Below are 16,002 nucleotides of genomic sequence, written 5' to 3' on the forward strand. Positions count from 1 at the left end.
TCAAGCAGCAGTTCAGGAAGTGGTTCATAGACTTCACCGAGGATGAAGAATTCAATGGATTCAGCGATGTGGAATAAGATTTGGAGCTTGGTAAACTTGCTTAACGGAAACTTGCTTGTTATAGTTGCTGGCTTGTTATGTTAACTTAGCATATTCAGTCTCCCAGGTATATTCCTTATGCTATTATAAAGCTGAATGTGTTTAGGGTTTTCTCTACATACAGGGTGTGCAGAATTATTAGGCAAGTTGTATTTTTGAGGATTAATTTTATTATAGAACTACTACTATGTTCGCAATGAACACAAAAGACTCATAAATATCAAAGCTGAATATTTTTGGAAGTTGGAGTGGGTTTTTTTTAGTTTTAGTATCTTAGGAGGATATTTCTGTGTGTGCAGGTGACTATTACTGTGCATAATTATTAGGCAACTTAACAAAAACCAAATATATACCCATTTCACTTATTTATTTTCACCAGGAAAACCAATATAACAACTCAAAATTTACAAATATACATTTTTGGCATTCAAAACAAAAACAATTCAGTGACCAATATAACCACCTTTCTTTATGAGGACACTCAAAAGCCTGCCATCCATAGATTCTGTCAGTGTCTTGATCTGTTCACGATCAACATTGCGTGCAGCAGCAACCACAGCCTCCCAGACACTGTTCAGAGAGGTGTACTGTTTTCCCTCCCTGTAGATCTCACATTTGATGAGGGACCACAGGTTCTCTATGGGGTTAAGATCAGGTGAACAAGGAGGCCATGTCATAACTTTTTCTTCTTTTAGACCTTTTCTGGCCAGCCACGCAGTGGAGTACTTGGATGCGTGTGATGGAGCATTGTCCTGCATGAAAATCACGTATTTCTTGAACGATGCTGACTTCTTCCTGTACCACTGCTTGAAGAAGGTGTCTTCCAGAAACTGGCAGTAGGACTGGGAGTTGAGCTTGACTCCATCCTCAACCCGAAAAGGTCCCACAAGCTCATCTTTGATGATACCAGCCCATACCAGTATCCCACCTCCACCTTGCTGGTGTCTGAGTCGGAGTGGAGCTCTCTGCCCTGTACTGATCCAGCCACGGGCCCATCCATCTGGCCCATCAAGACTCACTCTCATTTCATCAGTCCATAAAACCTTAGAAAAATCAGTCTTATGATATTTCTTGGCCCAGTCTTGACGTTTTATCTTGTGTGTCTTGTTCAGTGGTGGTCGTTTTTCAGCCTTCCTTACCTTGGCCATGTCCCTGAGTATTGCCCGCCTTGTGCTTCTTGGCACTCCAGTGATGTTGCAGCTCTGAAATATGGCAAAACTGGTGGCCAATGGCATCTTGGCAGCTTCACGCTTGATTTTCCTCAGTTCATTGGCAGTTATTTTGCGCCTTGTTTTTTCAACACGCTTCTTGCGACCCTGTTGACTATTTTGAATGAAACGCTTGATTGTTCGATGATCACGCCTCAAAAGCTTGGCAATTTTAAGAGTGCTGCATCCCTCTGCGAGACATCTCACTATTTTTGACTTTTCACAGTCCATCAAATCTCTCTTCTGACCCATTTTGCCAAAGGAATGGAAGTTGCCTAATAATTATGCACACCTGATATAGGGTGTTGATGTCATTAAACCACACCCCTTCTCATTACAGAGATGCACATCACCTGATATGCTTAATTGGTAGTAGGCTTTCAAGCCTGTACCGGTTGGAGTAGAACAACATGCATAAAGAGGATGATGTGATCAAAATATTCATTTGCCTAATAATTCTGTACACACTGTAAATGACCACCATTTATGTAAAATAAAAGCCGTTATTCCTTCAGGATTTTGATTTTTGTTTCAGATGTTACCAATTTATTTTTTTTACTTTATTTTGTATGAATGGATCCATAGGAACATAAAGTCTTTATGGGGCAGCAATAACTGCGGGGGATATCTGTGTCTTTATGTGCAATGAACAACTGACCCGGTTATTCATATTTAATGTGAAACTTTGTCGGTGGCAGGGTGTAGTTGTGCTCACGGCAGTGTCTTTAAATGGTAAATGTGATGTATACGTTCTCGTACTTACTCAGCACCTGAATCAACTGTTCATTAAGTGTAATAAGACGACTAGTTCTCCCTCACAGTTTAAAATGATCCTGGAGGAAATTCTGGTGTTACGTTTACATATCAGACAAATATTCAGCCTATTGTACTGTGTGCTATTTTGTAGTTGAATAATTTGCCTTTCCAGAAAAATGTTTGTTCTTGGTCTTGGATTTTGTGAAATAAATTTCTAAATAAAAGCGATTTATTGTCCAGTGCGACTTATACAGTATATGTTTTGTCCTCTTTATGATGCATTTTATGACTGGTGCGACTTATACTCCAGAGCAACTTATAGTCCAGAAAATACAATGGTATATGACAATCGAAGTGCGGTATGAGTGTGTGTACGTGTAAATAAATAAATGTGGCACATAGGTTAAAAGCGCATTAGACTAGAAATGCACTAAATAAGTACAGTCCATTTACCATGATGGAAGCATCACCCTGTGGGATGCACTTTTCATACTCTTGTTGCTTTTTCTTCAGCAGTTTTCTTTACTCTAAACTCAAAGAGTTTTTTGCTTCAATAATCTGTTTCAGTGCAGCAGTATTTGTTGTGTTGATGCAGATTTTCCTCTCTCTAATTCACCAACAAGTGTCTCAATTTCACATCTTCATTCTCACGTCTATTTATTTGTGGGTCAAACAATGTTTACAAATGCCCATGACTGAGTAGGGGATTGTCAACCACTGGCTGAATACAGGAATGGAATTTAGGCTCATGCATAAAGTGAGATCTTTAGGAAAGAACCATATGTTTAACTAGCACTCTAATTGTGGGGAAAGAATGCACATGCATATTTTTGCCTTTGTATGACATACTATTATGCATGTGACTATTTTAACCAGGACAAACTCAGTGAACCTTGACCAGGTGTATGGAGTTGAATATATGTGTACTGGACAAATACAGCCTCTTTGGCTAATTGTACCTTTCTCTGTTTGTCCTCAGTTATTGCTGCAATTTTTCACAATCTGAGTAAACATAGCTGCTGCCTTCCTGAAGCTGATTCTTACAAAGCCTCCCTATTTTGTTTGCCCACCTGACTTACAAAGGGAACACAAGCTGAGGCAAGTTTGAGAGGCAACAATGTAATGATGCAATTTTTCCTGAGCTGTCTGGAATACTCAAGCAAAGTGATCTGAACAAACATACTGGCTGCAGTGGCCTTTCTGACTTCTGCACACACATTCATGTTCAAACAAGCATACATAAAAGTGTTGGTACCTGTTGTTGTGCAGCAGGGTTACAGTGTAGAGCTGCTCAGTAGGTAGGAGGTTTCCACATCGCACACTTGAGGGCAGCATTACGGAGGTGATACTGACAATAGCCTCCCAGTCCTCTGTGGACTGCACACACACACACACACACACACACACACACACACACACACACACACACACACACACACACACACACACACACACACACACACACACACACACATTTAAACATTTTCAGTGGTTAAAAAGAGTTTTAATTTTTCTTTAAAATAATCACACTGACAAACCTCTGGCTCATAGCGGATCATGATGTCGTACTCCATGGCAAAGGGGATGTTATCGATAGTAAACACCAGACCAGCACCATCTTTGACACGGGCAAAACCAGTCCCGGTCCACGTCACCATGTGACTGGGCGCATGCTCCCTTTGAACAGTCGTCACATCAGGCTGAGAGATACAAATTACCATCAAATAATTAAACGTTTTTCAACTTCTACTTACATATATCTTAATTTCTCATTTGTGATTGGTCAGTTAGGTCATGTGATATTTTGGATATTTAAAATTGCTCAATATCAGCTGTGAACATTAGACAGGCTCCGACTCTCCAGAGAAGGATCATATAGGTCCAGAAAACTATTCCATCAAACTAGATGAACAGATCATTTCAGCATGGATTTTCATCTTTAATAAAAAATGCAAGAAACATTTTTGTTGCTGTTAGTTGAAAAGTTTTGCTACAGGCACTAATTAATTAATTGTCCTAAATAACACATTTACTTAACTACTGGTTCTTATTTTTGTCCATCTGCTCTATAATAATTAAACTTCATAATTAAAGGTCAGATTAAGTAAATACATCACAGCAGTTCAGAGATTTTCACTTAAGAACTTGTTGAAAAATTAATGATTGTTTTTGACTTGGGTCTCTTGTAATGGCTAGGAAACCTGCTCAAGGTGTACCCCACCTCTTGCCACTGCACAGGTTTCATGTCCCTGGCCACTTCATAAGTACAAGTCCAATGTCCACTCTCATTTTATTTCCCTCTTATCTCTCTACAAGTTAGTTATTGTGGGTCAAAATGCTGATGAAATAAGAGATGGCTGTATCAACACAAATAATTTCTCACTGGAACTGCAATTTATTTAGTTTCAATCTTTAGTTTGTCTCTAATTTGGTGGTCCAAATGTTCGTGCAATCCTATTTTAGCATGAGTGGTTTGGCTTGACGTAATCAGAGTGACAGTAAAGCATTTTAATTAGCTGTTTCATCCACGGGCCAAAGCCTTCTGCACGTGACAATAAACCTCCAAAATTGTAGGAATTTCATACTTTTCATGTAAAGGTTTTGGCTAATGTTATTGTTTGAGGTAATTTAATGACTGAAAGTTTCTAAATTGCTGCTTAAACTGTTGCAAAACTTGTAAAATTGCAAAAATGTACTGTTTCTCTGAAAGAGGTAAAGCCTTCCTTAAAAATACTTTAACTTTATTTGATGACAAAGATATACCATCTCCTCTCTCCCCCGTAGTTTGTGAATTTGTCAGGATGGCAGCGCATGTGCCTGAAACCTGTAGACATCATCCAGTAGTACTGCTGCATTTACAGATGTGTAAGGCTGGTTTACTTGTTGCCATATAAACAAACCAATTGGAAAGCTGCAGATCTAAATACAGCCTCAAAAGACGTTTTGGTTCAGCAGTGATGCAGCTTCCCTTGCTTGAGGATGAATTACAGATGAACAGAACTTCATTAGGTCCGATTACTAAAACACTAATCTTTACAGATAGGTATATAGAGTACCTGTCAAAGGACTAGACACACTTTCCCATTAAATTCACTGGGAAAGTGTGTCCAGTCTTTTGACTGGTACTGTACTAGTTGTAATGAGCCAAACAACATGAGCCATTGTTGTTTATTTCTATGTGCACTCTAAAATAAAATGTGTTTGGAACCAGCTGAAGAAACTGTTAACTGGATTCTTGCATGTCTTGACAAATCTGGGACAAGAATAGGTTTTGATTCAGAATCATACTGTTTGCTGAAGCTGCCGGATGCGTCTCAGTGCTGCCTGATGCTGCTGTGAGCTGGAAATGCGGCCGTGTCGCCGATGCCTCCTCGCTTGGTTACTGAGGTGTTGAATACAGTCATCTGATGCCTGAGGACGAACTTTGCCCTGAGGAGTGGGAGAAGAAGGGAGACGTTACATGGTTGTGTTTATCTATCTGACTTTTTGTATAATAGCTTTTCCATCCAGCTTGTTGTAATCTGCTTTGATTTTACCTTCTAAAAAAGTTTAAATGACAACAGAGCAGAAAAATTTGAAATGGACCAAAACTCAAAGAGTGCCAGAAAAGCAAAAGTTTCTTTTTATGAAGCACATTTTTCCTCAGTGTAAGATTCGAAATGTCCTTATCCTTCAGCTTTAATTTCATTTTCCTCCAGAAGCAGTTAAACAAGCCCCATAATCTCACGAGTGAAAGACATTTCCTTTTGCTATGTGTCTTACATGTTGTCAGCATTCTCCCTACATTCCAAAGTCATTGAAGTCAGTTTCATTCACATTCCTGCAGCAGTGAGGTTATAAATGTGGACTGTCAGAGCTTGCCTGGAGGGCAAAATCAAGACTATACAGCATTTCTTGAGAGAAAAAAAGGATGAATGTAGAAGAAAAAGACAGCAAAGAAGAGAATAAATCAGACAGGGATGGAATGAAATAAACACAAGATTCAATGCAATCTGTTAGTTTCCTTAGCTAGACAATTATTTTCTATGAATTGGTTTGAATTGATTTTTTTTCTGTAAAAAGATTCTGCCTAAGATTACTTTTTAGTTAAATTGGTGCTACATAAATAAAGATAAAAAAAAAACATTCAAGCATAAAAAAGTCACATTACTTAAGGGATATACCAGTGTTGTGTCTACACATTTCAAAGAACCACTTTTAAATGGTATCTTTGGGCACTCTTTTACTTGCAGTGTGTGACAACAACCCCAATTTCCTATTTCTTCAGTTGCATCATCAAAACATGCCAAAAATAACACAGTATTTTATATTAATCTCAGCATGAGGTGGTGTGTTCTTAAAATGTCTGAGGAAACTGGACAAGTGGAGGACAAAAGAAAAAGTGTCAGGCCTAAAGAAATATCTAGAGCACATGAACATGATCTAAAAATCCAGCAGAGACCCGACACAGGACCCGAGAGACTCATCTGGGCCTGCAGTTGATCATCTACTGCATTGAAGCCTCATCAGAAAGTATCTCCAAGGAAGTGTGGCTGGCAAGAAGCCAGGGAGTAAGAAACAGTAAGAAAAGGCAGAGGCTTGCCAAGTGATAAAAAACTGGATTGAAGATCAGCCATAACAGGTCTGATGGAATGATGAATCCTCCCCAAAGCCCGGGTTTCATTGTTGAAGCAGTGTGGGATCCTCTTGACAGAGAGCAGAACAAAAGGCAGGATACATCCAAAGAAGGGCTTTGGAAATTTCTTCAAGAAGCCTGGAAAAGTATTCCTGAAGACTACTTAAATAAATGATATAAATGCTTCTTTATGAGGGTTCAGGCTGTGATGAAGAACAAAAATTATAACAAATATTGGCTTTCAAAACCCTAAGAATTATACAAACTGTGTCTTTTTGCTTTATTTATTGCTTGTCCTTTCATGTTTGCAGTTTTCACACTCATTTCTCACTTTTCTGACAACAGATTAGGAAACGAGGGACTATTCCTGACTTTTTTGTACAGTACTGTAGTATGAGCTATAAATATGCTTTAAAGATGAAGGATGAGAATCTTTCCGCAGACAGGATGATAGGGTAGATGCTTGAGATACTCGGCAGCATTTTATGACCTGTAGTGACCTGAAATGTGAATGAGTGAGAGCTCACCATCAGAATGGAGTCACTTGGAGAGTGTCTACTGGCATCTTCAGCCTCGTATTTGTAGTAGTCGAGTGGAGCACAGAAATACCCAGTTTGCACTTCTGAACACTGTCGACCTATTAGATGCATCCTGCAGTCACACTGGCCATTTTCCATCATGCACCTTGTTTAAAAGAGAAAACTGTGTTTAACTGCATGTTTAGAATTGATGTTGATGTTTTAACCCTGAATCAGGAATAAAATGATTAAATGTTATGGACAGAAAGCAACATACTGCCTCTGAGTGCTTTTTATTTTTATATAAGGATCCACATTAATAAGTCTTTACCTGTTGTTGAAGGCTCCACCAAAATCACAGTCACAAGGTCTGCAGCCAGCCAGATCATTACTGAGCCCCCAGTATTCAGGCTAAAGGGATGGAAAACAATCCTGAAATTCTTGCAGCTTTTATTCTACTGATTTTTTTTACAGAATGTGGATCAACAATGTAACATGATTCATTATCATCAGTACCAAGAGAAAGTGCACCCACTTTGTAAGAATGTGTAACTGGGTGACTGTGGCTTATACTGTAAAAGTGCTTTGAGTGGTCAACAAGACTAAAACAACATTTTGTATACGCAGCCCTTTTTTTCAGAGAGTTTGGGGGGTACTTGTCAATCACCTGCTGGCACAACAGGGTCCGTGCTGAAAGCTAAAAAGCAGCCTTTGATTTTTTTTTTTTTTTTCACATGTTTTTTTTTTATTTAACATATTTTTAAAGCAGCCTTTGATTGATATGAAAACCTGAAAAAGTTGTTACAAACCAGACACTGGTCACAGTAGCGTCCAGTGACATATCTTTTACAGGAGCAGTCCCCACTGATCTGATCACAGGGAGCGTTCATCTTAATGATTCCACGAGGGTCACAATTACAAGCTGATGGAGAAACACAAACACACATACAGGTTTGCAGATTATAGGAGAAATCCATTTTCAGGCATATTACAACACAAAGTGTTTCTCTGGCAGACACACACACACACAGACACGTACGCTGGCAACCCAGAGGATCGTTCTGGCTGAGTCCGTAGTAACCCTTCCTGCAGTCATCGCAACGCATGCCTTTTACGTTGGCTTTGCAGCGACATTGTCCTGCAATCATCCCCATGTCCAGGTCAGTGTGGCTGTCACACACGCCTCCCTCCAATGATCCCACTGGGTCACAGTCACAGGCTGGAGGCAAAATGTTACATTACATTAAACTAGATCAAGATCAAAATATTTATTAAAACTTAGAAGGGAGGAACAACATTCAAGCTTCAGAAAAGGGTTTTAGTATTAAACATTAAATCTATATAGAGACAGAGTCACAGTATAACAGGTAAAGAGTAAGTGCTGGTTGAGCATGTTAAGGTGGGAGAGGCGTAAAGAGAGGAGGAAAGAATGCAGCAGTCTAGAAGGAGAATAAGTCTGTAAGTCTGTAAACCTCAATTTGGAACTACTATTTCCATTTATACCATGGTCTGGGTGAATACTCCGGGCTGCAGACACGCCAGATCATGTCTGTAACATGCATTGCTGTGAAAGCAGCTTGCAGGCTTATTGGGCTCCGTCAGTCCAGGAGAGACGAGAATGGAGCAACTTTTTGTCGTCCCGCAATGTCCCAACCAGCAGTGGTCAGGGTCCACAAATGTTAAATCTCCGTCCTTCAAATACCATTATGGACATGCCAGTATCTTTAAGAAATGTCGCGAACAACGGCAATGTTGCATTTAATTTTAAATATGCCGTTCCCAGTCTTTCTGTCTTGATTACCTTACTTACATACTTGATTCAGAGTGCATGGTGGATAACATTATAAAAACGATTTAGGATATACTTACTTGCTTGATACACATTTAATGATCAGAGTGAATGGTGGATAATATTTCTTGTAATAAAAACAATTTAGGAAACTATCTGTGGACTTTGACTGAAACAAAATGTTGCATCATCCTCTTCGTACCCGCCCTCTGAAATTATATTTTGTGTCACGTAACATAACTTTAAGCAATCATCTCCCTTCCCTCCTCTGATCAGATCTAATACAAAAGCTGCGGCTGACCAAGTTGGAGGTTCTGTGTCAGAGCCGGTTAAGAGTCGCCGCTGGAGACATGCCAGATCACGCCTGTGACGGGGCGTCGCTGTGAAAGCAGCCTGCAGGTTTATTGAACGATGTAGGAAACTATCTGTGGACAGTTTGAAACAAAATGTTGCATCATCCTCTGGACACATACAAGCTGTTAGAGCTGCACCCGCCCTCTGAAATGTTTGTGTCACGTAACATAACTGCGGCCGACCGAGCTGCAGGATCTGTGTCAGAGCCGGTTACATTGGCAATGCGTCACAATGAAATAGTCCACTCAGCCGCTTCTTGTGAAAAACCTACGAATTTAACGGTTAAAAAAACAACATTAACGCATTAATAATTTATTTCATATTTTTTTCTTTCGTAAGTGACCATGGTATAAGCGGGATAACCCCCTTCGAGGTGTCCATTATCATAAATTAATGGACTTCGCAGAGGCAACCGTCCTCCCCATCGTCCATTAGATTATTTTAATGGACACCTCGTCGGGCATTATCTCTTACGTAAACACTAAGGAGAATACTTTAGTTCCAAATTATTTAATTCTGAGTAAGTAATTCCGAATGAAAAAGGATAATGCAACCATGGCCTTTAGACCTTTAGACCAAGAGGTTACTCAGTAAGAAATATGCATCTTTTGTGACTTGAATCTGATACAGACAGTGGAGTTTGGATAGTAATGGAATGACATTTGCTCTCTTTGCCTCACTGAACATCAGATGCCTGGACGACTTAGTAGAGCTCTGAAACAATCTTAATCAAAAACAGCTTAATTTCTTTGATGTCATCAAGTGCAACATGATAAAGAGACTGGATGGAATAACTTTTCTTTAATCAAGACACTGAGGTTTTTTGCAGCACCAGTCCAGGAGAAAGATGAACATGTGAACATATAAGACGGAGAACATAAGCATGAGATTGTTGCACTTTGTGCTAGAGAACATGGAACAAATGACTCACCAATACAAACACGAGGGTCCCTGATATCCCTATTAGGGTCTTGGTAGTAGAAAGGTTTACACATCTCACAGTTGCGTCCCATGGTGTTGTGCCGACAATCATCACAAACTCCTCCACTAGTGTTGCCCGTGGCCAAATACACCGCCATGTCAAAGTGACACTGGTTTGAGTGACCATTGCAGTTACACTCTGAAGATACAGGTCAAAAAAAAAAAAAAGTAAATAAATCAATGGAAAGTATTTTGAACAGATGAGGTAGTTATGGTTTCTTTTCAGGAAGTTAGAGAACCTGGGTTGACCTGAGACAAAATGCTTCTGAAATCCTGTTAAAGCTGTAGAAATAGTTTATTTAGCTGAAGAAAGACTACAAAGAAATCTTCTAGATTAATATATAAAACAAGGATCAATATACATCAAGGTTACTCAATCCAGTCCAATGAGAGCTGCAATCCAGCAGGTTTTCCATGTATCCCTGCTCCAACACATCTGACTTTAAATTAATGGGTCATTGTGCTGAACTTGATTGACTGTTAGATCCAATAATTTGATTCAGTTGTGTTAAAGCAGGAATACATGGAAAACCTGCTGGATTGCAGCTCTCGTAGGGCCAAACTGAATAACCCTGAAACACAACATTATACTGATGGTCATACTGGCATATTAAACAAAATAAATAAGAGATGCATGAAAACATTTTGCATAAAAAAACAACCCACACATCTGTTTCTGCTGTTGTGTTTCAGTGTTGACAGGTTCAAATGAAACTCTGAACAGTGGAATACATCATAGAGCATAAAGACATCATGTGCATTTGTGTGTTCGTACTCATGTCATATGCAGCATTTGTCTTTTACCTCTGCATGTGTGAGGGTTCTCTGCCTCCGCTGGTCTCCACGGCAGATCATTGTGGAAATCTCTGCAACGCTCACAGTTCAGACCCTCAGTATTATGTTTGCAAACACAGCGACCGTGAATCTAGCCAAAATAAGAAAAAAGCTCATAAAGGCTGCATGAGAATGTTTGCTTAAGAAATATTGCAAGGATCTTTCTTTTACTGCTTGTTTTTCAAACAAGATATGATAACAGTGTTTTGCCGGTGCTTTAATCTGTTGACTCACCATGCCACTTTCCCGGGTGTTGACCCCTGGCACTGGAGCACACTCTGAAGCATGTCCATAACAAAAGCAGCTCCCTCTAACAACCAGCTCATAAATGGCATAGTAATATTTTTGCAAGACGTCAGAGCGGCGGTCCAGCAGGTCGTCTCCCAGAGTGTTGAGCTTTGTGAAGTTGATCCGAAGGTTGGTGATGCGCAGAAGTTCTGTTAAGGAGAACCAAACAAGCAAACCATCAATGAATGCCTGATCCACAGATTCATTCTACAGACAGAAAAACACAATTTTTAATGTTAAGATAAGCAGTGATTCACTGGCGATGTTTTCATGCAATATTCTTAATATAGAGCTTTTAAATAAAACATTATTGCAATAAATATTTTTAAATGAGTTGTTAAAGGACATTTAATACTTTATATTTCCATCTTTGCACCCACACAAAGTTTTCTTTTAATCTATAGCCTTCAAAATGCATAGCAGTTGTCAGGTTTCTCTATTAATCAAAGTTCTCTTTTCTTCCACAGCTATCTTGTTCTGCACTGACTGCAGGAGTCTTGCAAAGAAACAGCATGTGTCACAAATCATATGTTAGGATGTAAAACTGCAGTTGAGAATAATCATGTATAAATAATATGACTAAGATCAGGGGAGTTTTCTGAGTTTCTGCAATAATTCAGTTCAGCAAATTGGAAGTAAGAACTTACTTTAAATATCTAAGATAACTATCTTGAAACAATTCTATATTTTTCAAATAAATCACAACTTCTGTGAAAATCACAATATTATCACCACAATGTTGATTTAAATTTTTTAAATATCATGAACTATCATGAAAACTGGTATATCGCAACACTGCTGGTGCAACTGCAATCTGGTAAGTAAAATCTAAAACCTGTTCGTGAGAAATAATAAATAAAGTGCAGGATCAGAAAGTAAACTGCAGGAAGTACTGGTAAAAGATTTAAAAATAAACAGAAAATGTCTAACAAAGTTTAATTTAAGTCACACAGCTACTAACTTATCTCTATGTGAACAATAATATTTACATTAATATATACATTTTTGTATATAGAATAGAATAGCTTTACTCAGCGAGTTACAGCTAAACTTTTTTTTAATTAATATTGTTATTATTGTTTTTGTATTATTATATTAATGATTATTAATATTGTTCTTGTCTCAACTGTATCTTCAATTTGATGCAACAAACAGGTAAAATGGGACAGACTGATATGTCAATACAGCAAAGGGGAAAGAAATTGTTGTTTAGGGGTCTTTGTTCTATCTGATCCACGACAGTACCTGATGCTTTTATTTGGCTTGGTTGATCTAGCAAGAAGACGTCTCATAACATTATAAGCCCGATTCCTTCCGAATGTGGTTTGGCTAATCTCTACATGCAGTTTCAGCATGCTTCAACACGACAGATGCTCTGTTCAGATGAGTTAGCCATACCCAAATAATGAGCTACAACCAGATCTCAATGGGATCTGAGAGATGGGATATCTTTTGTTTGTAGACAAAACCTCCGGGAATGCAGAAAGAATTTCTGTGTCTCTAAGATTTTTTTTTCCCACATTCATACTGTTTTTGTTCATGGAAAGATTGTGATATAAATCAAGGTGACACTTTTACGAAGCAAGCATGCTGTACTATGATGATAATGTTAGTATCTGACAATCATTAAGTCTTTACTGACCTTGAATGTCCAAGCTATAAGGGTCTTTTACAGGAATCGCTGGATCCAAGACTTTATAAATAACCTTAAACACAGGACAAAGTAATTCAGACGAAATTAAAATTCTAGGATTTTGGTGTACAGTAATCCAGATAAAACCAAAAAACAATTAAAGCTTTAGCACCAGTTTCTATAAGGAAATTTAATTTTTACGGACCATAATTTAAATTATAAGCCTAGAAAAAGCAAATAATGAATAATTTTAATTATTACTGAAATTAACAGTTTTTTTCTGAAGTGAAGTGGCTTGCTATGAACAGAGCTGTAAATTACAGGTACAGAAGGGTTCTGTTGTACTCCATCTCTGTGGTATTTTTACCAAGGCAAAAATATAAAAAAAACATAAAGAAACAGCCCTATTTCAAACATGTATCTAAAAAGAATCTCATACAAGTAGTTTCCTTGTAGCTGAGAGCCATAAAAAAGGGTTATAAAGCTAAAAAGTACTCAGCCCATTTTCTTACTGCAACTGCAACCTGTTAAACTCACCTCTCCATTAGTGGAAGGCTCAATGTCAGAGTAGCGTTCCTCACAGATGATGTCATTAATGTGGTGCAAGCGGTTGGCAGGGATGCGAGGGAAGGTACTGGTACAGTTGGAAGCAAAGTAGCGGTAGGGCCGCCATGTGCGCCCAAAGTCTGCTGAACGCTCGATGATCATAGCTTTAGGTCTGAAAGTCTAAGGAGGTGTAAAATAAATAAATAAAATGACTTTAACTATACATCAAACTGGAGACAGAAATATAGTCAGATTTTGATCATGAAGAAATCACCTCGTCAAGGTGATTTATTTTAATCTTTCTTTTAATGTTTGCCCAACAAACAGATATTGGATTAATGCCTGGTGGAATGTTAAATCCAGCTTTCTGAGTGTATATAACAAACACAGACCCAGACAAATGTGTCTCTGCTTGTCCAAGCTTATACGTTTCCAATAGAGGTACACAAACATACTATAGTACTCATATTCACACAAAAGAAGAGCTCACCTTAAACTTCATGATAAGATGTGTGAAGTGGAATTCGGCCTCCAGGTTCAGTCTGATGCTAACATCCTCCTTACCTGTGGAAGAAAGGAATGTCAGTTGGTATAATAACAGTGTGATTTATAGTGCATTGTCTCAACTAACTGCATGAATGACTGCTTGAGATCTTTATCTTGCTTTGCAATTTTCTCTCTCCCCCAGGAAATATCAGTTTATCACCATCAATCATGAGAACATATAATTAGCTGCACTTTAAAAGTACTTCTTCCCATCTCATAATCCCAAATTTCAACAGCATTTAATTTTCTAACAGAGACTTACAGTAATTAGATTATTTTGTACAATTCTTCGAAAATGTATTTCTCTACTATCAGGAATAACTTTCAAAAGAGAAAAACAAACAAGTCTTGAACACTTATACCCACATATGAGGACAAGACCATCAGCAGACTGATTGTGTTCTTGTGGGTAATTATGTAGTAAATTCATACCGTTGACAGACTGCCACCAGGTGTGGTCTCCACTGGGGTCTCTGGCATCCATGAGGTAAATCACATTTTCGATGCGGTGGCTGTTTCTGTGGCGGTACGTGTCGTAGGGGCGCCGGGAGTCACACTCAAAACACTTGTCTGGCTCCTGTTAGGAGCAGAGGACACAGTGATTTTAAGATGGCACAAGTGAAAAGTTTGACTTGAGCCAAATGTTAGTTTGAAATGGCATAGGTTAATTTGACCTAAATTTTTCTTTTGGGGCATATTTGGCCTTTAAGAACAACACTGAATGAGGGAGACTAAACCCATCCACATATCTAACAGATATGGCACAAATGATAACTTTCCGCACATTTAGCCCAAACAACACATGTTGCCCATGCTTAGGTTAGTTTTTAACTACCCACTGTCCAAAGACATGCATGTTAGTAGGCCTGTCACGATAACAAATTTAGCTGTACGATAAATTTTCTCAGAAATTATCGCAATAAACGATAATATTGCGCAGAGCGCTAATGTGTCATTTTGAGACCATTCTCAACTAATATAGTGACATATGCCGTAATAATGCAAGTACACATTTTCAAAGGTCAATAAACTAAATAAATAAAAGCGCCTTTTTCACTGTTGCATCTTCAAATAAACTCCAGACAAGTAGACAAGCATGCCGGTTTTAATGACGAACCAAACTTCAGCACTTTACATCGAACAAAAACCTGTGTTCTTCTTCTGCTCTTCAAAATCTACTGCTTGTGAAACAAAGTCATTCTGCCCTCTGTTGGCCTTATAAGTAACTACAACCCAGCAGTTAGCTGGGATACCACATTCACATACGCCGGGACACCGGCCCAAAAGTTATGCGGCCCACTGGGAATCCTCCCAAACCTCTCGATTAGCCGGCATTGCTCTTAATGTGTATTTTGTCATATACGGTAGTATATAGGCTGATTCTATTTGCGTAATGTGCCTGCGGATTACAGGGGTTATTACGGTAGACCAGGAAGTGGGGGCTTTGTACTGACGTCGTAAGCTAGAATGTGTGTGTTCTGCTTACATGTGGGAAGCAGTGAAACAATAAAAGAGGAGATGCTTGCATCTATTATTTACATATTTCAGCATGAGAATCGGAGGTTTAGCGCGAGAGCGTGAGAAGCCACTTAAATACGCAAGTCTCACGGCCATTGCGTGTTGGCAGCCGTGCAAAACAAATGCGGCTTACCGGCTCGTGCTGCAACATGCTGCAGTCAAGTGTGACACTAGAGAGATCACTCCGCAAGAAACCAGAGCGTTTAGTCGAAATACTCCATAGTGAAACCTATTGTCATACACAGTCTATGGTAAAGGGGGGACGAAAAAAAATTATCGCGGCCGGCAAACTTATCGTGCTCTTATTTTCTTATCGT

At 38.9% G+C, this 16,002-nt stretch overlaps 1 protein-coding gene across 2 annotated transcripts in view; it reads right to left on the reverse strand.

The window, feature by feature from the left end:
* lamb2l (laminin, beta 2-like) overlaps nucleotides 1-16,002 on the reverse strand; it is a 69,527-nt gene that overhangs the window by 18,214 nt on the left and 35,311 nt on the right. For both annotated transcript variants that reach the window (XM_042004222.1, XM_042004223.1), the window contains exons 4-17: nucleotides 14,600-14,744; nucleotides 14,112-14,185; nucleotides 13,613-13,801; nucleotides 13,085-13,148; nucleotides 11,389-11,591; nucleotides 11,125-11,245; nucleotides 10,271-10,459; nucleotides 8,236-8,415; nucleotides 8,006-8,118; nucleotides 7,528-7,607; nucleotides 7,206-7,362; nucleotides 5,352-5,492; nucleotides 3,602-3,763; nucleotides 3,319-3,440 (exon numbers count right to left, since the gene is read on the reverse strand). In XM_042004222.1, the coding sequence (XP_041860156.1) occupies nucleotides 3,319-3,440; nucleotides 3,602-3,763; nucleotides 5,352-5,492; nucleotides 7,206-7,362; nucleotides 7,528-7,607; nucleotides 8,006-8,118; nucleotides 8,236-8,415; nucleotides 10,271-10,459; nucleotides 11,125-11,245; nucleotides 11,389-11,591; nucleotides 13,085-13,148; nucleotides 13,613-13,801; nucleotides 14,112-14,185; nucleotides 14,600-14,744 (1,940 nt within the window). The remainder of the gene's footprint in view (nucleotides 1-3,318; nucleotides 3,441-3,601; nucleotides 3,764-5,351; nucleotides 5,493-7,205; nucleotides 7,363-7,527; nucleotides 7,608-8,005; nucleotides 8,119-8,235; nucleotides 8,416-10,270; nucleotides 10,460-11,124; nucleotides 11,246-11,388; nucleotides 11,592-13,084; nucleotides 13,149-13,612; nucleotides 13,802-14,111; nucleotides 14,186-14,599; nucleotides 14,745-16,002) is intronic.

This window comes from Melanotaenia boesemani, chromosome 13 (assembly GCF_017639745.1).
Source record: "Melanotaenia boesemani isolate fMelBoe1 chromosome 13, fMelBoe1.pri, whole genome shotgun sequence".
NCBI lineage: Eukaryota > Metazoa > Chordata > Actinopteri > Atheriniformes > Melanotaeniidae > Melanotaenia > Melanotaenia boesemani.